General features: G+C 33.5%; 1 protein-coding gene across 4 annotated transcripts in view; it reads right to left on the reverse strand.

Moving 5' to 3' along the window:
- LOC143247358 (excitatory amino acid transporter-like) overlaps positions 1 to 26298 on the reverse strand; it is a 63332-nt gene that overhangs the window by 25132 nt on the left and 11902 nt on the right. The window contains exons 1-2 of one of the 4 annotated variants that reach the window (XM_076495299.1): positions 22498 to 22629; positions 3475 to 3614 (exon numbers count right to left, since the gene is read on the reverse strand). In XM_076495299.1, coding sequence (XP_076351414.1) covers positions 3475 to 3576 — 102 coding nt within the window. In that variant the 5' untranslated portion in view covers positions 3577 to 3614; positions 22498 to 22629. Of the gene's footprint in view, positions 1 to 3474; positions 3615 to 6985; positions 7123 to 22398; positions 22630 to 26298 lie in introns of those variants that run through there. The other 3 variants (XM_076495289.1, XM_076495310.1, XM_076495320.1) reach the window with 3 other exon arrangements.

Genomic DNA, 26298 nt, shown 5'->3' on the forward strand with positions numbered 1-26298 from the left:
AAAATTTTTTGACATTTCAAGAATTTTTTTTAAAAAATGTTTTTCCACATGTTCGATCTCATTATCCACAAAGGCCAAGCATTTCTTCCCTCACCTGAAGATCTGAATTTACATATTGAACCCAAAATATCAACTGTGCTAACATCTGTTAACTCATCTAGTGCTAATAAAAAGTACAAACAGTCTTTTAGTTGTTCAAGCAACTGATTTTCTATGTCTTTCACTAACTCTAGCAATCTGCAAACAATTGTTCTTTGACTTAATTGCATATTATTTACCTTTTGAAGAATATCACCTTTTATTTTTGAATCATAATTCTCAAACAGAGTTTCAATGACGACAATCAATATTTATTTTACTTGTACAGCATAAGAAAATGATTTCTTTTTTTTTTTAGCTAGAATCCAAGCTACTTTATAGCTAGCTAATGTAACTAGTTCTATCAATGATAACAACATTTGTAGGCCTCCCTTTCTGTTCATGAAGTTGTGCTTTCAGACAGCTAATTTCATTCATACAATTTTTGCTATCAACTGGATATTTTACACCAAATTCGTTGTTAAAATTGTTCAAGTATTGCTTAAGGTTGTATACTTTATTATTTCTAAAAACTTTGTTACACAAAAGACACACTGGCTTATTATTTACTTCAATCACTGCAAATTTCAACTCCCAACTTTCATTAAATTCTCATTTCACGTTTTTCTCCTTGCGCACCATTCTGTTTTCAGCAGTAATGCCAGAATCAATTAAATTGTCTTTATTTTCTGAATGTTCACCATCATGTGGATTCTTTTGTTTTCGAATTATTCACTTATCCATATTATGGGATTAAAAACATAATATATTTAAACACTTCAATGTTGCACGATCAAAAACGCATTCAAAACAACGCACAGTCGATAAAAAAAACTTCTAAATCAAAATGACGTTACAAAATGGGCGGGACCTGTAGCAGTGATGAAGCGCGCGACATTAGCGATGATGTGAGGTAGTGCAGTTGCTGATTACCAAATTTGCGATAAGAAAATGAATGATGGAGAAAATTGATTCCTAATCTCAAGCTGGCCACAATTGTGCTATCCACTGGCCACATGTGGCTAGTGGCCATGTGGTTGCCCATTCCTGGTCTAAAGTTTATGTGATATGTATCACACTTACCAATGCCTCTCACTATCTGATGTTTGTGTGCTATGTGCCCGATGTCTTGTGTCACACTTACCGGTGTTACTCGCTAAAATTTGTGTAGTATGTGCCACCGACGCCTTGTGTCGCAATTAACAAATGCCACTCACTGTATAAAGTTTGTGTTCTATGTAAAACTGACGCCTTGTATTATACCAGTGTTACTCACTGTCTAAAGTTTGTGTTCTATGTAAAACTGACGCCTTGTGTTATACCAGTGTTACTCACTATCTAAAGTTTGTGTAGTATGTTCCATTGACGCTTTGTGTCACACTTATCAATATCACTCACTATCTAAAGTTTGTGTAGTATATGTACCTTATCAATATCACTCACTATCTAAAGTTTGTGTGATATGTACCTACGACAGAAACAGCCCAGAAGAAAAGAATTATCCGCTACAAGAGCTTTTACAACTGTTTTCTGACCGAATGATGGGATTCTCTGTCAATTTTATAACGTACCTACAGGAGGAATTGCGTAGCGAGTTCAGTGTAATAATTTTTCGCACCCCAGATAACAAGCTCATTACCGGCTACACCTAAACATTACTGTGTTCTTTTTTTGCATAAAAAATATCACATTTTACGATGATGAAGATTATTTGAATAGAAGGAAACTCTAAATTTTATTTTTTTTATTAATTTTGCTGTTTATAAATTTAGGAAAGTGATCTCGCAACCTGGAAAATGTTCATATATATATATATTGATACTCACAGACTTAGAAATGTAACTTTGTTAATAACGTGAACCAAGTTATCCGCCACGTACTGTTTGTTTGTTTTGGAACAGTGACAAAAGTCTAGAATACGGTTTGGATACCTGTGGTGGACAGAGCACAGGTTTGGTTTGAATTTCGCACACAGCTACTCAAGAGATAACTGCGCTAGGCGTTCCTAATTTAGCAGTGTAAGACTAGAGGGAAGGCAGCTAGTCATCGCCACCCACCGCCAACGAATAGTGGAATTGACCGTCACATTATAACGCTTCACGGCTGAAAGGGCGAGCTTGTTTGGTGTGACGGGAATTCGAACCCGCTACCCTCGAAATACGAGTCGAGTGCCTTAACAACCTCGTCATGTCGGACCGACAGAGCACAGACCGTCCATTGTGTAGATTTTCGCTTAATTACAAACAAATGTATTAAGATATCTACTGTATCCACCGCAGAAAATCGAACATCGGTTTTCAGCATTGTAAGTTCGTAAACTTGCTATTACTTAAACTCTGCTATTACTTGTGAGTCTTAATAGAGTTACAGAAGAAATAGTTTCAAATACCCGGACCATAAAATATGATATTAATTTTGTCCCATAAGTCGTATTTTAGCTTCAATGAACTCTTTATTTTGTGCAGAAACATCTGTTATAATAATATAATTTTTTGAAGTAGTTTAAAATCTATATCATTATCCAAGCGTGATATTACCGTACAAAACTCTCTACTTCAGCAAATGAGATATCATTCTGCCTGGCAGAATTCGACGTTGATTATAATCTGGATTGCCATTCTATAAATATGTGGTATGATTTTTGTGCGTCTTGAATCCGTTCCAAATCGGGATGTTCAAGGGTACATCAAGTTGCTGACGGATCAGGAAGTATATGAGAAAATCACTTATATCACAAGAGAAAATTAGATTGAAAGTTTTAAGATAAAAAGTAACGAACATACAAAATAAAACACATTTGTCTTAAACATTTCCGTTACTATCTTATGTTCGTTTGTGTTTATCTTTTTTATTCATCTATCTAAACAATGGGCTATCTGCGCTCTGCCCACCACGGGAATCGAAAGCCGGTTTTTAGTGTTGCAAGTTCGCTGTACCACTAAGTTCACGATCTATTTTTGTTATTATTAAATATTAACAGACACACGTAAATATCATTGTATTATAATGTACAAAGAATAACTAGAACAGACTAACAATAATTAAAATAAACAACATTCTTGCACCTATATAAACTTATATTAAAATTATGTAAATATCTATTTATACGATATCTAAAGGATTCAGTTTTAATTTTATGGCGTATAACGTTCATATTCGTGTAGTTTATTCTAACACTCCATAACATGGATGATATTACATCACAATAAAATACACAAGTTCAATTACATCCCTCTATTCAATGGAAAGCCGTAAACGGATATTTATCAAAAGGATATGATTTGAATCATTTCCAGTCGTTTTTTATATATCAAGTGATTATCTAAGTTTTGATTAATCAAAAAGTTAAATTAATATTTTTCTTTATCATGTTCGAACATTTCTTAAAAGTATTACTTTTCTTCCACAGGATTGAACTGGTTCGGTCAATCGAATCTCACTGGTGCCTTCCAACATGGGAAGTTTGGCGTTATTCTCAAGGGATCTCTGTTCCGCCATGTTAGCCAATCGTCCAAACTGGTCGCTTTCTTTAGTTTCTATATCAGAACATACGAATTTTAAAATTTTACTCATAATATATTTTTAAAATATGATCGCATTACAAAAACGTTTCTGCAATATTTTTAAAGTTGTGTTGCACTAGAACAAATTTCGTTGATATCAAAATAAAACAGTTTATTCTAAACAAGGTATATCAGAGAACATTCCTGTTTTGCTCCTTCGCAGTTTAACACAAATCTACATAACGGGCTATCTGTGTCGTGCCCATCATTGATATCAGAATCCGAAATTCAACGTTATAAGACCGCGGTTTTACCGATGTGCCAATGATGGAGGGCCACATTTCTATTTATAATTCTGTTTATACTGTAACTAATAAGATAGTAGTCTATTATAGTTATTCAGTGTCAGAAAACAAACAAAACAAACTTTTCATTGCAGGTGTTTCTTTTGTAATTCAATCTCTCTCAAATAGCCCGTTACTAACTTTTTAAAAAAGCAAAAAATCTGTGCAAAAAAAGGTTATTTATCTATATTTTGCCAACTGTAAAAACCACTCTCATGACGACCTGTTATGCATTACTGGAATTCGACATCTGGACTGAACGAAGACTAAAGTGAAGTGATATTTATATCCAACACAAAAAATGTAGTCCCACGTGTCCTATAGGGAGAAAATTGAATGTTACATTTACAACTGTTAGAGAAAAAAACATATTAGTTTATTTACACATTCAAAATATCTGTTTCATTCTGTAATTGCAGTTATTTTGTTCACACATTCAAAAGATCTGATTCATTCCACAATTACTTAGCTTGTTCACAAATTCAAAATATTTGTTTCACGCTGTAATTACTTGGATGTGTTTGGGAACCAGAAATATTAACATGTGTTTTTATAGCACAGCCAAATGGGGCCATCGGCTGAGCCCACTAAGTGGAATCGAACCGCTGATTTTATCATTGTAAATCCGTAAACTTACCGCTGTACTACCGGTGGGTGGAAATACTACTCCAGTAATACAATAGAAATGCAGTTATAGCGATCTAAACTGCAGAATTTAACATTAATCGTTTCTTGTTAATGACTTAGTTGTCACACGCATATTATAATTCAGCACTTGCGTTGTAGGCACAGTCGGGGTTTGAGTCTCATTCAGTGTTTCAGTTTTTACTTATTAAAAAATTAAAACCAAATACGACTAAGTTCAGCGCTCAAAATTTATAAACTCAAATTACTTTTCAAATCTACACTTCTAACAGAAAATGACGAAAGTATAGCTCAAGGTTTACAGGTTATTCGCACATCTCAAATAGAGTGGTCGACATTTGTTCTTGAAGTGAAAATGATGGGCCTTGAAATTCATGCGCAGTAAGTTCTTATCGATAAATAATGTCGCGAGTTCAAATCCAGTTTGACCTTAGTTTGTTTTTTTTTTCGGGTAATGTTTGCAATTTCTGTTGTGCAAACAGTTAATGAAGAAAGAATAATTTTCCATTCTTTATAGAAAGGTCAGGCTTGATTGGCTGGTTCGTACTGTGTATGTACGTTGAAAAAATAAAGCAACTTAAAGGTAAGTTTAAAACAGTAGTGTTCTTGCATTTAGCAATAATGAAAATATCGATGGTGAGAGAAAAAGGAAATGTTACATTAACTCCAGTAACCTGCTTTGATAGTACTTTGTAGATGTTCACAGTAGATTATTTGACTGTAAATGTCAGGAGATCCAAGGTCCGAACCGCGATGTTGTGTTAACTCCTCCTACCCTGCGTACTAACTCTCCTTAATTATGATACAGGTGAATACTGTGTGATACACAACAACACTAAGTATCCTTAATAATGATACAGGTGAATACAATGTAATACACAACAACACTAAGTGTCCTTAATAATGATACAGGTGAATACAATGTAATACACAACAACACTAAGTGTCCTTAATAATGATACAGGTGAATACTGTGTGATACACAACAACACTAAGTGTCCTTAATAATGATACAGGTGAATACTGTGTAATACACAACAACACTAAGTGTCCTTAATTATGATACAGGTGAATACTGTGTAATACACAACAACACTAAGTGTCCTTAATTATGATACAGGTGAATACAATGTAATACACAACAACACTAAGTGTCTTTAATTATGATACAGGTGAATACTGTGTGATACACAACAACACTAAGTTATAACAGTTATTATCGTGCACGATAAAGGCCTGAGCTTTTCATTTAATATTTTTTAACGTTAACCAACAAATTACATAAAACTTTGTAATTGTTGTTCTACGTTTAAATTTTCTGATTTCTACAGTCTTTTTTGCTACCATCCTTAAAATATTTTACTAAATGAGTGCATTAAAAAGTTTTAACTAATAAAGACAAGCTAAGGACTGAAGTCACTGACTCACCTCGTCCATGTTGTCCACACAAAACCGCAAGTTATTTCTAACTTAATTGTGCAGGAAGATATCTATATTAAAGTTCTAACATTCTCAAACAGAAAAAATAATGTTGTTGTATTTTTAAGTTAAATTATTATTTTTTCTTTCAAATAATAAAACGTTACTTACTGATAGTTAGTTTACTATTGATTCGAGGTTCGATTGAACCCCTAGAAGCACAACGACATGTTTGTGCACTTACAACGCTAGAAACCGGGTTTCGATACACATGGTTGTCAGAATACAGATAGCCCATTGTGCAGTTTTGTGTTTAACTACAAACAAACCAAACCACGTTTGATTTTAACAGTTTCTGGCAAAGCGAATAGCCCCCCAGTGGCTCAGCGGTATGTCTGCGGTCTTACAACGCTAAAAACCGGGTTTTAATACCCGTGGTGGGCAGAGCACAGATAGCCCATTGTGTAGCTTTGTGGTTAATTTAAAACAACAACAGCAAAGCGAATAAACTACACAATGAGTTATCTGTATTCAGCCAATCACAGGTATCGAAACCAGGTTTTTGGGTTTGTAACCTTGCAGACATGCCGCTAGAAGGTTCGATTTTAATAAAGAAATTATTGTGTGTTAATTTAAGTGTATTTTATATCTTACATTTTTATATTATATACTTTTCACGTGGAGGAAAATGAAATATTTTGGCTACATTTCAATAAGTAGGTTAAACTTTATACATATAAACATTAGCAGAAACTTAATTATATTAGACTTAAATTAAAATAACGAAATGCTTACATCTAATTTTCAAAAGAGAACTGAGAGAAAAATCTTGCTTTTATTTTCTTTTACCAAATTTTGCGAAGCTAGCTAAAGTAACATTTTCAGAGCTAGATTTTTTCTTATAAGTAACAAAACACAAATGAAAATTTTCTAAGTAATAAATACACGACTACTACCAACCGTTAAAGAAGGAAAAGGGGTAAAAATACTGTTTACCTTTCCAAGTAAGACGAGCGACTTAGATTTACTTGTTTATAAGGACAATAAGAAACTTTAAAAACAACGGTCACCTGCGTTCCATTGACATATAATTTTACCAATTATTATTACCATCAATAATAGAACACAGAAGCCTAAATCACACAGAGTGGCTCAGCCAACTTATATGTGTATGAAGATGTTAGCTGTTGGGGAGATTAGGAAAAGGAAATGTAGAGGCATGAACAGATGTATTACATAAATTACCATACAAGTGCGTAGTCAGTCACGAGCCTGTCAGGAAATTATAACAATAAATGATCAGAATCATCAAGACTAACTAAGGCTGTATGATGACACGTATACCGACTTACCAAACAAGACTAACTAAGGCTGTATGATGACACTGTACCGACTTACCAAACAAGACTAACTAAGGCTGTATGATGACACGTGTACAAACTTACCAAACAAGACTGACAAAAACTGTATGATAATACATGTGCCAGCTAACCAAACAAGACTAACTAAGACTGTATGATAATACGTGCCAGCTAACCAAACAAGACTAACTAAGACTGTATGATAATACGTGCCAGCTTACCGAACATTTAATGTCAAATATAAACATAGTAATGATCTACTCGAAACATAAAAGTTCAACTATAACGGTAAACAAAATTCGAGAGATCAATCCTACAGCCGTAAAAAAAAAAAAAAAAAAAAGCCTTCATGTGATTGAAAAGATTGCTTTTCAGATCTTGGTGTAAGTTATTTGGGTGTATTAATAAATCGGTAGTTTCTTTTTTTGTTAAACATATAAATAATATTCTGTTTATCCTATAATAACCAATTTTTTCCATTAAACTGAAAGAGTAGTTTCTTTGATTACTTCAAAATATCTCTTTGGAACACCGAGGACATTTTTAGAAACTACTAGATTTGTATTTTGTTTTTTAACGTTATCCACAAGTAAAACCTGTGTGAAACATTCAACCTTATCTTCGGAAGACCCAGAACGTTCTTAGAAACTACGAGTTCTATGTTATGTTCTTCAATATTACCCATAAGTAAAACTTGTATGAAACATTCAGTTTTAATAGCGAAAATTATTTGGAACAATTTTCAAAAACTCAGCTTCACATAGAAAAGACAAAGCTGAGCAGAAGTTTGACTCTTCAAGAGGTGTTATGATTCTAATATAATCCCTCAGTTCTGCAGACTAACCCCTCTCAACCATTCTCAGAAGATTATCAATATCATACATTTCAACTTATTGCGTGGACACATCCACGTCGAATATAGTCTCCTCTCAAGAATAGCGCAAGTTTCATCTTAGTTGAATTCCACCCAGAAATTAAAGTTGTCTCCCCACAGAATTCCACAACCGAAACATTGAAAAGACTACCAAGATCATGCTTTCAACAGAAGAGTCAAAAGACTTCCACTTATCATATCAATAGATATGGGAATCCTGCACCTTAGCAGATAAACGAACAGAGCAATGATATCAAAAAAGGCCCGGTATGGCCGCGTGGTTAGGGCGCTCGACTCATAATCTCATGGTAGAGGGTTCAAATCCCCGTCACACCAAATATGTTCTCCCTTTTAGCCGTAGGGGCGTTATAACGTGATTTTCAATTCCACTATTCGTTAGTAAAAAAGGTAGCCAAAAACTTGACGGTGGGTGGTGATGACTAGCTGCCTTCTCTCTAGTCTTACACAGCTAAATTAGAGACGGCTAGCGCAAATAGCCTTCGTATATCTTTGCGCGAAATTAAAAACAAACCAAATCAAACTTTGTTTGTTTGTTTGTTTTCGAATTTCGCACAAAGCTACTCGAGGGCTATCTGTGCTAGCCGTCCCTAATTTAGCAGTGTAAGACTAGAGGGAAGGCAGCTAGTCATCACCACCAATCGCCAACTCTTGGGCTACTCTTTTACCAACGAATAGTGGGATTGACCGTCACATTATAATGCCCCCACGGCTGGGAGGGCGAGCATGTTTGGCGCGACGGGATGTGAACTCGCGATCCTCAGATTACGAGTCGCACGCCCTAACACGCTTGGCCATGCCGGGCCCAAATCAAACTTATTGTATTTATTTGACAGTGAGGCCACATAGAGCTATCTGCTATGTCCACCCCGAAGAATTAAACTCCACATTTTAGTGGCCTAAGTCCGTAGACTAACCGCTATCCCACTGGGAGACTTCTTATTGTGAAGCCCCCCAGAGGCTCAGCGGTATGTCTGCGGGCTTACAACGCTAAAAACTGGGTTTCGATACCCGTGGTGGGCAGAGCACAGATAGCCCATTGTGTAGGTTTGTGCTTAATTCAAAACAACAACAACAACAACTTATTGTGAATCGAAAATTTGAAGTTTGAAGCATATTATCCTGAACTAACCGCGGTTAGTGATAAATAAAGATATTGTTTACTTCAGTAATGTAACTGTTGTTAGATATTTGTTACAGACTGAAGCTGGGAAATAGTTAATGTGATAAAGTATACATTTGACATCATGAAATACAGCGTTCCTAGCAATTACCTCACAATTATAACATAATTAATTAATAATCAGTTGTAATAAGGTCTCTGTGAATGTGGTCTTTGCTCAAATAAACCCAAAAATAATTTTCACTTTAAAAAGAAATATAGAAATAAATGATAAGACAGTGGAAGTGATAAAATTACTTAATTTTATATCTTAATTTAATAAACCATGATTCTAACTATAATTTAAAGTATGACCCTGATTAGTTTTCATTAAAACTTACTATTTTGATATTTCCGACATGCTACACTTATGCAACATAAATTTTGTTCTAAACGAATCCTAAGTTTGATTTTGGCTCATAACTATAGAAACAAGTACTTATATCCCTCGGTAAGTCTACGGATTTACAACGCTAAAATCAGGAGTTCGATTCCCTTCACTGGACTCAGCAGATAACCCGATGTGGTTTTGCTATTAGAAAAACACACACAAATACTTATAATTTCTGCACTCAGTCATAAAACTGTTCATGTGTAACTAAAACTATATTTTATAATCTACAGATAAATTTAAACAAAATTTTAACCTTAATTTTGAAGAATGTTTTTTCCCGCAAATCCTTCTTCCTTCTATTTATATTTTATCGCTAAAGCACTGTGCTTATGATATTTATGACGACGCAAGATTACCCATAGAAATCAACGTAGTTAATAGAATTACGGACAATACGTAACCCTTTTAAGAGCTTTAACATTTGATACTGATAATGGTTCGTTATGTAAATTGCACTGATATACTGATATGAATATTAATTTCATGACATATATTTTATACATGTTAAATGGTTGGATAGTAGACTGTAAAGGATGTTTGAATCCTTTGGAATATGGTACCAGCTTATTTAAAAGCCAGAAATAACATAATTTGTACTTATGTATTTAGGCCCGGCATGGCCAAGCGAGTTAAGGCGTGCGACTCGTAATCTGAGGGTCGCGGGTTCGCATCCGCGTCGCGCCAAACATGCTCGCCCTCCCAGCCGTGGGGGCGTTATAATGTGACGGTCAATCCCCCTATTCGATTGTAAAAGAGTAGCCCAAGAGTTGGCGGTGGGTGGTGATGACTAGCTGCCTTCCCTCTAGTCTTACACTGCTAAATTAGGGACGGCTAGCACAGATAGCCCTCGAGTAGCTTTGTGCAAAAAACAAACAAACTTATGATTTATCACTATTGGTTCCAAGTAAACCTAAAATATATTTAAATCAAGTAATATCAGTTGCAAGTTAAACAAAAACCAAATTTACGATAAATAAACATTATCACCACTTCTAAAGATAATTGTTACATTATTCTGAAGGAAATTCGGAATGTTAAAACTAATAAAAATTCGATCATACGTCGATATTTCAACTTTTTGTTTCTGAGAAAAGCTCTACCAACAATCGATTCATTTCGAACAATTACAGATCAAAGGTTGATTATCTAAATGTAGTCAATATCAAGAGAAAATTATACGATTTAATTCCCATTTGGACCCTACGTTTTATAAAACTGACCCGTGGTTTTGTCATACGTTGCTATGTAGATTTCAGGGAAGAACAGAAATCTTTGTTCTACCAACTTCTATTGTTTACAAATCTCAACCAGAGATGGCGGGAAAAGACGTAGAACATCAGTTTGAAGTTGTGACAATCTGTTCGTAAAATATAAGCGTGCTAATACAGTTTCTTATTAGAACTTGAAGCGAAATATTCGTTTACGTATGTGTGTTTGTGCGTGTATCATGAAATGAAAACAGAATACTTCACAAACTGATTTCAAAGTCTTCATAATTATCACTTGACTGTTTGTTAAATAACAAAAGAAAAGTTGTCTAACAACAGTTACATTACTGAAGTAAATAGTATCTTTATTTATCACTAACCGCGGTTAGTTCAGGATAATATGCTCCAAACTTCAACTTTTCGATTCACAATAAGTTGTTGTTTTGAATTAAGCACAAAGCTACACAATGGGCTATCTGTGCTCTGCCCACCACGGGTATCGAAACCCAGTTTTTAGCGTTGTAAGCCCGCAGACATACCGCTGAGCCAGTAAAGAGCACAAAAGAAAAGAAACAATTTCCTCTTAAAAAGTCATGGTATTTTATAATAACTATTAGGGGGAAAAAAAAAACGTCCGGAAATCAATCTGTATTGAGTAATATTTCGAGTATAGCACATCTTCAGCAGTGATAAAACAAATGAGTTCCATCCAGAGACTTGGTGTTTTGTAAATTGAAATTAGTCTTAATTTGTATTAATCAAATATGTTCATATACATATATGAAAATATATGATACAGATATAAGATATGTTCATGTGCATATATGAAAATATATGATGCATATAAGATATGCTCATATACATACCAGTAAAATATAAGAATCGGTCGTAAATACTGGCCAGAATAAAGGTATAACATTGGGTTATTCAGAGTTAAGAAGATTTTAACCATATACACTGTGTTTATGTATGAAGAACTTGAGAAAATGTGTACTCGGAGTACAGAGTGTGTATACTGTTTCTCCAGAGGAGAGCTTACATTTTATTGTTATTTATAAAGCCGTACATGCACCCCACACATGCACAGTGGTTGTCTGCAGGCGTATGCTGCTCGCAGTCGGGTTTCGATAACCGTGGAGTGTAGAGCACGCATATCCCTTTGTGTATTTTATAAATTTGCATAACAGACAATACATGCTGAATCCATCGTGGAGATCTAATCCCCATAACTTCAGCTTTAAAAATCCTAAAATTCTCCACTGAACCATTGAGGACTGTAAATGTGATTTAACGTGACTTAAGTACAGTTACACTTAAGTTAAATATAAAGTAAAACGTGTTACAAATAAAGTCTTAATAAATGAAACAGGGCAAAACCTAGGAACTAGATGAATATTGCAAAATGAGCTTTGCATTAAAAGCATTTCTAAAGCCAAAACAGTAAATAATTTACATTACCGAAGTATTTTAACATGTTTACTAATTTTCCTTTGCCTTTTTGTACTAGTAATTAACCGAAAACAAATTAGCTCTCACGTGCCTCCGAGGTAGGCTCGAGAGCTTAAGCTTATCTTACCATAAAAAGTATACGCATATCATTCAATATTAATTATTCACAGTTCATATAAATTATTTAATATGAATCTCTACTTCATGGTTTAGCCACACTGAAGATAAACCAGTCATATTTTCAGTGTTCATTAGGGTCAGTTTTTTTCTGCTTTATCTTTTTTTAAGACCAAAAAGTATATTCACTGGCTGGTTTAATATTTCAGAAATAAATTAGAAATCTTTAGAGTCTGTAACAACATGCACACGACAAAAAATTAACTTCAAAATATTTTAAAGTCATTGTGATTGAAGACTATAACATGTTGGATGTACATTTTATATTACTATATAACTTTAAATACCAGGAACATTTAAACTGGAGTATGAATAGTATGAGTAAAGGCTAGAGAATAAAACGTGTAAGATTAGTTAAAAACAACATAAATAATTATAAGTTTTATTCACTTATAATGTAAAGTTTTTTCCAAACTCACAACTCTTGATCTCGGTTAGATCACTTGGGTGTATTTTAACTTACTTTATAATCTGAGATACTTATTGTAAAATACAAAGTCGCTCTTACGTCACAAATAATACAAGATGCCAATCAATTGCCATCTAAATAAAAACCTTAATTAAACTGGCACAGTAATAAAAAAAACCATATATATAAAGGCAAGCAGAACATGTTATAACGTCGAACATACTAGATCTACTGTTTTCAATACAAACGAGCCGTTTTGCCCAATATTAGGACTCATCATGCTGGCTCGAATACAATAAACATATTAATGATCTAAACCAGGAATTCCCAAACTTCTTACACCAGCGGAGCTTCACATCAGAAAGAAAAAAAAACATTTCGGAACGTTAATAAATAAAATACACTAAAATAGAAACAATCGGTCACTAGCACAAATTTATTAAAAATATCAATATTTAAAGAATATTTTTACTTCAACTTACTTGTTCAAACCTTTCTGCATATAAAATTTATATCAGTAAAAGTACAGTGTACTTATTTATTATTAGAGGCTCGGATGGGCTTGTTTTGCTTCACAAATTACTTCAATACTTAGAGTTACGGTTGTTACCTGTAAGCGCAAATCATATTCAATATTTAGCCTGTTTCTAAATTTGGTCTTTGTAGCTGTATACAGTGAAAATGTTTGCTCAAAAAGATATGTTGTTGGAAAACGTATCTAAATTATCAAAGCCCTGTTACTTATTTCAGGATATTCCATGGTGATTTGAATCAAAATTGTGTAATTTCTTTCTGCTGAAAATTTGTTTTTAGGGTGCAATCAGTTGAAATTTCTATAAGCTGTTCTTTCTATTTCAAAAGCAAATCGTTGGTATTTGCAGAGTCAACAAACAGATTTTGAATCCACAGTATATTTTTCTAAAGCAGGAGGGAAGTACTCCCCAGTAGTTGTACACAAATCAGATATGTGCTGCAAGACTGAAACGTTTGCATCTTCACTTAAGAAAATTTCATTCATAAGTAAAAAAATCACTGAGATTTTCGAAACAAACAAGTTCTTCCATAAGTATAAATTCACCCCAAAGTTTTAGCTTAAGTTGAAGCGCTTTCATTTTACTCTGAGTTTTGAAGCATGTTACCCTGGTACCCTGCATTGTAGCATTCACTTCATTTAGATAGGCAAATACGTCCGAAAGGTAAACTACATTTTGTATTCAGCATTTGTTCCTTAATTTGTGAGCAAGTGAAAAATTACATTCAGATAAGAAGAAACCTATCTCCTCACGCAGTTAATAAAACAGAGCAAGCACTTTTCCCCGAGAAAGCCATCGAACTTCAGTATGAAGCAGCAAATTTTTATACAAAATTCCCATATCCTCACGAAGTAAACTGAAGATCCTCGCATTAAGTGGTCTTGATTTTATAAAATTAACTATTTTTATGACATTACTCATACCTCTTTCAAGTTTTCTGGCATTCGTTTCATTGCAAGTGCATGACGATGAAGACAGTAGTGGATACTCTCCATGTCCGATTTTTCTTTTTTATGCATGCCACTGTGCCTGAAAATTTTCTAATCATAGCTGCAGCCCCATCATTGGAAATACTTGAGCAAAGTTGTCATTGGATTTCATGTTCTTCCATAAATAAATCGATCAGTTTAAATATTTCTTCTCCTCTTGTTTCAGTAGGCAAAGGTTTGCAAATTGGCATGTCTTCTTCAAAACTAGCTTCGTGAATATAGCGAACAAACACAAGCAACATCGCATAACCTGCGACATGTGTTGTTTCATCCATCTGAAGCGAAAAAGTTGGACTCGCTTTCACTCACCTTATTAACTCCGTTAAACAATGTGCTGACATATCCTTGATTCTTCGAGAAACCGAGTTGTCAGAAAGGGGTACAGAGTTAATGTTTTTAAGAAATTTCTCATCAATCGTGCACTATACCAAATATTTTGCTCATGGTTTTATCAAATTTTCTGCAGTTTTATGAGCTTCACCTGTTTATGCAATACGGTAACTAACACGATATGAAGCAATAAGAGCACCTTTGTTGTCCTGATGGAAATACTCGGAAGTTGGAGATTTTATTGGGAGTGTTTGGTTTCTACATGCTGTTTTAACTTTGCTGGATGCAAACTACTGTTATTCAACACTGTTCCACATTCAATACACAACCCACTAGATCCATCTTCATTACCTCTCCATGTAAAACTATATTCCATAAAACTTTCATCATACTTTATTTTCTTTCTTGTTTCAGTACTTCTTGCATCATCCTGCGTTGTAGTGCTTGCACACGACAATTCCAATTAATTCGTATTAGGTTTAGGCCTACTTAGATTTTTACTCGTATCAGATTTATTACTACTATTCAGCCACTTATCCATTGTAAGGGTGACAACTAATTATTCATTTGTCTAAAAACGTATTCTTATATCTTTGACACTTCAAAAGTATTTTTATGGACAGAGAAAAGCTTCGTAATGAATACTCGATCAAGCATTTCAGTTTTATCATCATACAATGACATGTTGACCTAAAATAAAAAAATATATATAATTCTAAAGGAAAAGGGTGACCGATTATTTTTACAATTTTTTTTGTTTTTTAACATATATTTTTAAGCCAAATAACAAAATATTAAGCCAAATCTGACGTGCATCTAAATCTCGAACGATTGGTTTAGTTTTCTTAATATCGCGCAAAACTACTCGAGGGCTATCTGCGCCAGCAGTCCCTAGTTTAGCAGTGTAAGACTAGAGGGGAGGAAGCTAATCATCACCACCTACCGCCAATTCTTTAGTTGCTCTTTAATCTATGAACAGTGGTATTGATCGTAACGTTATAAAGTTCCCACGGCTGAAAGGACGAGCATTTTTGGTGTGACGGGGATTCGAACCCGCGACCCTCAGATTACAAGTCAAACGCCTTAACCTAACCATTACCAATTATAATTACCATAAATATAATTATACTTCATATAAATATTCTTTAAAATTCAAACAATTGATACGGCATCTAACTGCATCATTATGTTTCAAATCTGGATAAGTTTCAACCATGACGTCATGTTTCATTTCCTTCGAGATTTAGCCGCTAATTCAGATTTGGCTTTTAAAAGAAAGTTGGCATCACTACTTAAGGTTAACCCATGTTTCATACAAAAATTACTTGGGTATCTTGCATATCCGATGATGCACGTAATCTTGAGATAGTGCCATATTGACTGGCAACCATTGGTGTCACTGTTAAAGTTAAGTGAGTGAAATAATAATCCGTGGTAACGAGAAAACCCATTTGTAGAGAAAAATATATATGTAAAAACGGCTGGTATTGGTTGAGAAATTTTTTTAAGTAGAGGAGCGAAGAACGTTTCGACCTTTTTTGGTCATTGTCAGGTTCACAAAGAAAGAAAACCAATACAAAGGAACACCTTTATACCTACATTAATAAATATAATCAAGCATCTAAGCACGCCCTCTATAGTCTTACACTCAATTACACAACCCTCATCAAACATATGGTCAGCTATCGGTCAGTTACCTCTTTCTTTCTTTGTGAGCCTGACGATGACCGAAGAAGGTCGACACGTTGTTCGCTCCTCTACATAAAAAATTTCTCAACCAATACCAGCCGTTTTTACATATATAAAGTTAATTGAGATTGTATTAACACTTTCACCGCGAAAACTTCTCCTAAGCTAAATAAAGGCGTCTGGCGTTAGGTAGAATAAAATATTAAAAGCCCAATACGTGATAAACGTGTTATATTAAAGATATATTTTACTTTTTTGTTCAGCCTGTTCTGATTCAATTTTGAAGTTTTGGTGAAAAAAAATATTAACATTTTAAAATTTCCTCGTGGAGTCCCAAATAACTATGGATCATAGTTTGAAAAACCGATTCTCTAAACGATTGTTACGCATTATAATTTATCTCGGACAAGCTTTCAATTTATTATGTTGCGTATTACGTTTTTAAGTAGCCAAAAAAATTAAATTTTCACTTAGAAATTAATTGAATGTCGATATGTATCAAATTTAAGATATTTGCCGACAAGATTGATACACACAATTTCTTTCTTAACGCAAATATATTTTAATATGCAAACAACAATATAATTTATAATAACAGTTATTATAAAACATGATGTGTTTACAAAAGTATCACAATTTTACAAACAGTACTGAATCTTACATTTGGTCTGGAACTGAATATTTTATCAACGGTTCACGACGAGCGAATTAATTCTATGTTGATAAACAGATACCCTTCACTTGACAGGAAGAAGCTAGCTTCTTCACAAATGAGTTGTTTTTTTTAGACGAAGATGCGTAATGTCCTCGTATAAATATTAACGTCCGAAATTAATTTTTTGTAGTTGGAAGGTTTGTAATGTTCGAAATCTATAAACATTCCTAAACAAATGTTTGTAGTTTTCCTATTAATAAGCGTTTATCACAATTATAGCTTCTGAGATTTATAGTATACTAACTGTAGCAAACCAACAATATAAAACTATCTCTCGGAGCGTTTCAATGTATAAAGTTTAAGGCGAGGTTCTCAAAAGTTCAGTTGGCAACAATACCAGCAGTTGCTAGTATTATATACACACATAGTACATTGTTGATTCTTACACTCAAGAATCTTTTACAAATGTAGTGACTAGGCGAGACTTTTGCAATAAGCATTTTACAATATAAGTTACATGCATTTCTAAATGTATATTCAACTAAAACAAGCATCGATAGCAAAATAAATACATAACAGTAAATCGGTTACACAATAGAAATATAAGTTTTCATTAACAAAGACAGTTATCATGTGAACCAAATTACTTAAGTAAATTGTACTTATCAGTTTTATTTAACTTATTTACACATCAGATTTATAGGGTAAGAATTAAAAACACGTCATTACTTTTAACATAAGTGATATTGCTTTTATTTAATGTTTATTATTATCATATGTTTTAATTAACTTTACAATCATTCACAAGATCTGGCGAATTAATAAGGTACTTTTCTTGATCCCAGAGAGGATCAAGCAACTACAGCTTTGAAGTGAGAAAACTACATTAGTTTTTACGAACACATGACTGAAAGCAAAGCAAAACATGTTATGTCAAACACACTACATCTACAACATCCAATGCCAATAAGGACAGTACTCATCAGGCCAGTTGGCTCACGACGAACATAGTAGTGAATTAGGCATTTTATATACACGCATACATAATATCAGTTTTCAAATACAACGACTTTTGTGGTGAATTAACGAAGGAAAAAACGAAAACAAAAGAAAATGATAGGTGGACATTTAACAATCAAACAAATTGATAGCAAGTTTCTGAATTATTATATCTTGTGCTTCGTCAAATTCTCATTCTTACAGTCTTTTAACTTTATGCTTTAACTTAAATATTTCTAGAGAAACCTATTAATTTTACAATTACCAAAACCGAAAACCCTGAAATATACTAAATAAGCATTTGTAATGCCGTTGATGATGTTACTGAAGCTTCTATGTTTTTCTTGTCAATTGATATTGTTGTCACTAGAGGGCTTAATAGTTCTAGATTTTTCTGTGCATGTTATAAATACGTGCAGATTCGGAATGAAAGAAGTTAAAGTAAGTTAGTGGAAGAGAAGTTAGACTGCATGATTGCTAGTTTAGCCGTAACAGGCAATATCTAAAGTGAGTTTCGCAGTGGTATTGTTCAACACAGATAAAGTAGAATTTGTCAAAGGATGTTCTAAAATACTTGAACCCGCCTGTGTGGACTCTGACATAAAGGATACAGTTATTTAAAGCTTTAGATACAACTGTAATAATCAATAGTATAACGAATTTTTGTACATAGGTTTGGGTTGTTTTGAATATATCATTTTAAGACAAGTAGATGCTGTTGATACTTATCACACCTCCCAGTGGCTCAGCGGTATGTCTGCGGACTTATAATGCTAAAAACCGGGTTTCGATACCCGTGATGTGCAGAGCACAGATAGCCCATTGTGCAGCTTTGTGCTTAATTCAAAAACAACAACAACACTTATCACCAACAAGTTGCAGACATCTGTTGTATAGAATCTGGCCCCATAAAAACTCACAAAAAGCCCTGAGCTATGATAGTGATCTTTAGAACCTAGGAATATGATGAATTTACTATCATATATCTATTTTAATATATATATTTGTTTAAATTAGATTTATCTATAAAAAGGTAAATAGCTTATGCTGTTAAATCTGAATTGCCAAATTTCTGCCTATTCATTAAAACATTAAAAGAGTTCCGACCATAAGAAACCTCAGTACACGTGTGTACGTAAACACCAGTGTATTGTCTATATTGTCGTGCAGGCTGAAATTTCTAGCAATTCTCATTACCCTTATAAATGTAACCAACGTGACGCACAAGAGACTGTTTAGATTATTGGTTTGTTGTAGTTGGTATTCTATAAACCTCGGAAGCTGTAACTGTGAATAACTGTGAAAAACTGAACGATAGTGTAACGTTACCTGACTAAAGCGAAAATTGACAATATTGTAACGTTACACAAAATAAAGCAAGAAACTGATAATAATGTAATCATACACGATAAAAGTAGAAACTGACAATAGTGTAACGTTACATGACAAAAGTCAGAAACTGACAATAGTGTGACAGATTTACTATTGTATATCTATTTAGTGTCAAATCTTGTATAAGTTAAACTTATTTTTTGAAATGTATATAACTTATGCAGTTAAATCTACATAGCGAAATTCCCGCCTATGCACTAGAATTGTAGAAAATTCTCATGTGTAAGAATGAACGCAAACACTAATGTATTATCTATATTCTTGTAAAGGCTGAAATTTCTAGAAAATCTCCTGACGCCTATAAATGTAGCCAACGCGACACGCCAAAATATAATATATATTATTGGTTTGCAATAGTTGGTGTACTACAAACTCCGGAAGCTATAACTGTGACTAACACTTATTAATCGGAAACTTCAGATATATTAACTTCAGCGGATTCGCATCGGACATTAGCATTTTCACAAATACATTATATAACTTCAATAGCGAAAAACTCGACGAGTGATAAGCGGAAAATGAAGAACTCAAAGTTATGGTATCAGTCAGTATTTGTAATAAAAGTTATTGTAAATTGTATTGTTTGGATATCAAGTTATATTTGTATTAACAAAGAAACTGAGTGTATCAATCTTGTTGCAAGTATCACGAACTTGATATATATTGACATTTATTTAACTCTTAAACCTAAATTAGAATTTAACTCAGTTTTCAGCTATTTGAAATTGTAATACGGAACAGGACATATTCTCAACTTTACATTGCCGGCCTTATAAATTCACTAAATAAGAATAATCTACAATGCATCTGTAACTTCAATGCTTCATAAGCAGTCTTTTACCTTCTCGTGCAGACCAATCACGAGATCCGCTGATATTCTCATAAAAACACATATTCTATGATGAAATCAGGATCTAGTTACGAGTATATTAATTAACACATAGAATCACAGGTGTCGTTGAACCTAATCTCGCGGTTTTTCAACAAAGAGCAAAGGTATATCGAAATGCATATATATATATTATGTATATACAGTTTATAGTTTTCATAATTTCTGACTAACCCCAAATTAAATATATGCCCATATACTTGTATCACGTATAAATAATACAATACACTAAACCACTTAAAATTTAGAACTGAAATACAAACATTTCCAAGTTACCTATCAAATGATTTATGTACGTTCTATGCTAATGTATGTAATTTATCATGTATGCCATCGTTTTTTATTTATCTTCATCATACGTTTTGAAAGAGAACACTAAACACAACAAATTTATGTTTGCAAGAACATTTTAAACTATATATAGAAACTAAAACTGCAAAGTAGTTTATACTGTGTTGTTAGCTATAACAAAAACATATACAGAAAATCTCATTGGTAAGCTCAAATAATATTGTTTGATTGAAAGTTTCAATCAAAGGTTTATTAATACCTTAATCCTCACATTCTTACAGAGGTTTGATGACACTGTATAAAAACTGTTAACACATGCTAACACTGTAGTGTTTCAGCAAAACAACATGTTTAACACCTATACACTAGACTAATATCGCAATTGACGTAAAATGCTTCTACTGACAGATTTATGATTGGAGGCATATCAAAAACCTTTACGAAAAGAAATATTATTACAGAGCTATTGTAGAACAATTTAGAACCAAACGACAGAACATTTGGAAAACGCAAGCCTTCCATGCACTTTTAAAAAGCAGGAAACTCACATAATAGTGCATTTAAGACAGTTAAGGATTTCAAACCAAAACCTTAACCAACCCAGCCTCCGACTTAAAAATAATACTGTGGTGAAGTCGGTTATATACTATTCATATGAAGAAAATAACAAAAGGATTTGAAGTAGCCAAAGTTTACAAACCAGAAATTCACAAGCTTCCTGCCACACCTCGATTTTAATGTCTGTGGTACGAGGAAGCTTTAAATTACAGTATCAATAACTGTATAATATACTCGTTAAGTATTCGATGTAGTTCCACCGGAATTGTGTGTCTTTAGCTTGCTTAACCCTTAAACAGCGGGAATGTTGTAGGTAGCAGCACAAGTTGATGATGACCGCCATTTAAGAGTTGATTATGGTTTTGGTAGCCCAAGTCCACATACAGTAAAAGTCTGTGGGAAAATTGTCAAGATGTTCAGTCTAAAATCGATCTAAGTTATTCGAAAAGACTTGTTACAATGGAAATAGATATTAATATGGTTTCACAGTGTGAATGATCTACGTTGGATGAAATAGTTCCTAGGGTAGTACAAAATCTGGAGCATCGTTCTTATAAAGTGCGATTAACACTCGGTATAATTTTAAATAAACGGGTTGTGTTTAGAACTACAACACGTCGTAACTCGAATTAGGTAATCTTTAAATGATCCAATTCAATGTTTGAGAGTCACAATTTTACTAATGAAGATTTTCTTAAAGAACTTCACCCTATTCTATTGCTACTCAACTTTCAGATGTACGTCTTGTGAGCATTTTTTGTTACTAAATCTTAACTATTCTAGTCAATATTATGCCTTAATCACATTTACTAAGCAGACTTTGTACATTAAAACTTTGATTTGAGATAAGCGGATAAGAATAGTTGCGAACATCGAGAATAAAAAAAAAATTAGTTTGAATGACTCAGCCTACATTAGCAAAGTAGTATTTGTACTCCATAACACTTATCTATTTAAAACAATAAATTGGCATAATTTAAGCCACTACCTATTGCAGTATTTTTAACTTGTGACAATAATAACTAACTTTACCTTTTTGTTTTTCACTTTGTCGACAGTTTCAAATTTCCGCTCGTTGAGGAGGAACACGAACAAAGCATTAAGCTAGCCCTATACTACGATGAATCTTACCTAATAAGTCAACGAGGATAAAGGTTTAAACTGTTGAAAGCATTTTCTGAAACACGCAGGATTTGTAGTGTTGGCATAAACAAGAACACATGCTTCGTTACTCGAGCGCGCTTTCGCTTTTTGGATCGTCCTGGTTGGCTCTGCACACTCCTATCGAAACCAGGAAGATGTCAAGTCACGTGATCACATTCTTGATACTCGTGAGATTGCGTACACGTTAACTTCAACGTGGCGCGAAAACGGTATTCGAAGAAACAAGACACTCGTTACGAGCTGTGGTCGATAAAAGTGTAATTATATCTTACTGAAAATTATCTTAATGTACAAGAAATAAAAGACAGTTTAAGCATCATCCGTCAGCAAAAGAAGGAGTCTAAACCACATAGTGACCACAGCTGATGAAGGAAACCTATGGATGCTAGTAATGATATGGGAATTAAAAAATGCCTAAAGTCACAAAAAAACGAATGCTGTGAAAAGAAAGAGGTAATTTCTATAAACGTTATAGTTTGCAGTCGCTATTTGCCGGTAACATCATGAAACAAACACCGTTAGAAAATATAAACTTTTTTAAAGTAAAAAAAATTATATTTTTACTTATGTTTCAAAAGTGAATAAACTGCTTTAACAAATTACTTTTTAAAACATCAGAAAGGAGCTAAAAATTATATTTTTGTATCAATTGTGAGCGTCGTTGTTCATATTACCGAAAATCTATGCTGTTATTTGTAATGTTTTAAAAATATACAATTGCCCTTAGATATAAGTAACACATCAAAACGATTACCGAGAAATATATAAATACATAATTAATTAAATTTCGCATTAAACACAGTTAAAAAGGTCTTAAGCAGAAATTTCGAGTAGGCTAAGCAAAATAAGATTTGTTTGAAGTTGTTTATCATATTGATTACAACAGTTAATAATAATATATATATACTTCTTTCAAAACTGAGAATAATAAGATTAATTCAAATAACATTCGCGTTAAAGATAACTGGACAAAAACGTCTAATTCTGTACAGGCATTCACAGAGACACTTGTTTCTTATATTATAGCACAATAGCGTTTTCAGGGATGTATGTCCCTTTAAACAGTCCTTAACGATTTTTATTATAATAAGGTGTGAAATATTCAGTTTATTTCCAAATAGTAGATTTAAGCTGGAAATACTTTATTTAAGATGGGTTTTTTTTTTAATACGCACCATTAAAATAACCAGCTTCTAATAAAGTCAACATTTTTAGCCACAATACATAGAATGTTGTTTAGTAACTTGAAAATACAGGGTTTACGTCTATTGTGCTTTGTCAGGGATGAAAAACGTTTAATGCAAATTTTGTCACATGTTGGTGTTTTTTATGTTGTGGACAAGCAACGTTTTATGTGTTTCAAAATTTTATCGAAAAACTACGCACTGACATTTTACCAAGGCCTTTCCTAATTTTGAATTGATAGCCCACGGGAAGGGCAACTAATCAGCATCATACACTGCTAAGTTCGAGCGATTACTGTCTGGCCGAATATTTAAATACAAAGTGAGGTTTTACGACAACGGGTTGCAAATCGTAAATCTACGGGCATAGGATCACGTTCGGTACGATAGTGTTTAACGAATACAAAGTATTAATATTTAAGCTCCGTAACGAATATTCAAATCGAATTCATTTTCACATGAAACTGTACGTTCGGAATGAATGTATTTCATGATTTTTGTACTAATTCTTCGCAGGTCAAAATCATGGAGTCTCTCAGTGGCACAGCGATATGCCTGCGGACTAACAATGCTAGAAACAGAGTAGTCAGTAGTCGGTGCGAGCAGGCCCGGCATGGCCAGGTGGGTTAAGGTGTTCAACTCGTAATCTGCAGGTCACAGATTCGAATCCCTGTTGCACCAAACACGCTTGTCCTTTCACCCGTGAGGGCGTTATAATGTTGCGGTGAATTCCACAATTCGTTGGTAAAAGAGTAGCCCAAGAGTTGGCAGTGGGTGGTGATGACTAGCTGCTTTCCCTCTAGTCTTACATTGCTAAATTAGAGAGGGCTACTGCAGATAGCCCTCGTGTAACTTTGCGCGAAATTCAAAACAAGCAAACAGAGCACAAATAACCTATTCTGTGGCTTTGTGCTTAACTTCAAATAAACACAATCGTAGAAAATTATTTTTATACAATTGCTACAGTTTACAGTTTTTTTTCCAACAAAAAGCATCTCAAAGAAGTCGGATTGTTTGTTGTTTTTAAAAATAAGTACAAAGCTACACAGCGGACTATCTGAGCTCTGTCCGCCATAGGTATCGAAACCCGGTTTGTTGCGTTGTAAGTCCGCAGATATGCCACTGTTTCACTCAGGGGTAAAGAAACAATAGAGACAATAAATAACACTATGTAACAAAATTTTTACTTTTTCTTGTTCCTGGGCAGAAAGTGTTATTTCCCAATTACTTATGCCTAAAGTAAATGGAAAAGACTTATTTTTCTCTTCAAACTTTTCTTTTGTGACCTGGAAAGCGTATAACGAAAACATGATGGGAGACTATATTTGGGGGCTGATACGTGAAAGTAATTTATATTACAGTCGTAAATCTCGAAAAACTACTCGCTTCTAAACATTTTTGTTTATTTTTGTATAACATAGTATAAATACATGTAAATCTTGATTCATATGTTGTTTTACTCAGACTTTATGTAAATGAACATGTGCAAATTAGCCCGTTTTTACACAGAAAATAGGATAATTTCTAAATTGCATTATCCAGGTCACAAAAGCAAAGTTTGAAGTGAATAATGGCCATTTTCTGTACTTTTACACCATAAGCAATTAAGAAATAACACATACTATCTATGAACATAATTTGTGTTACATAGTTTAATTTATATTCAGAATAAAACTATTTATTAACCCACACTTTGTAAATCAAGTCAGAAATTGTTTCTGTCTGAAATACCAACTTTATGTTTTGGTTTATTTTCCCAATATTGATGTGAATATAGTTGTCGTGACCATTTTTAAAGACATCTGTACGCATAAGAAACCGAGGAGTTTAAACCATCCCAATTTTATTCGAATCAGAAAATATGAAAAACAATACAAAGTCTCACGAGCTTGAATATCTTATCAATAAAAATGTTTAGAGAAGGTACTTCTAAAACAGCGTAGCAATGTAATTGGACGTGATATGTAATGTGATATATAGGATTCAATCTCAAAACTAAACTGTCAAGACTGTAATCACATTACACAAATATTTGTTTAATATAATGCAGTTTTAAGTGTATAAATGTTTCAGATCCAATTTCCAAAAATATTTGATGGAAATTTTCTACGATAGTGAACTGAATGTCCACATTTAAATCTCAAGTTCTTCAGATGCTATCAATATAATTATGATAGACCTTCACACGAAATCTACGTGGGAGAAGACAAAGGAAAAAACTGAATGCATACATACAACTATACCCTGGTGACGATTTCTGATGCCCACTTGTACTGTAAATACTTGTTTGTTTTGGAATTTCGCACATCAGTGGCATAACAAATATGACTGAGATAAAATATGCATACCAGGTGATTTTATTCCTATCGGGTGAATGGAGTATAATTAAACAAACCTGTAAGTACAAAAGTTGTATATTTTGCTTCACGTCGTGTCGAAATGACTTGAAAATGTTATTACTCTGATATGTGTTTTTCTATAAATTTTCTTTCCTAATGAAAGTCAAGATGGTGTCACCAATTCAAGCAGTAAACAAACAGAAAGAAATATAATAACATAGGTTATTTACACTTTTATCTCAACA

Source organism: Tachypleus tridentatus, chromosome 1 (assembly GCF_004210375.1).
Source record: "Tachypleus tridentatus isolate NWPU-2018 chromosome 1, ASM421037v1, whole genome shotgun sequence".
NCBI lineage: Eukaryota > Metazoa > Arthropoda > Merostomata > Xiphosura > Limulidae > Tachypleus > Tachypleus tridentatus.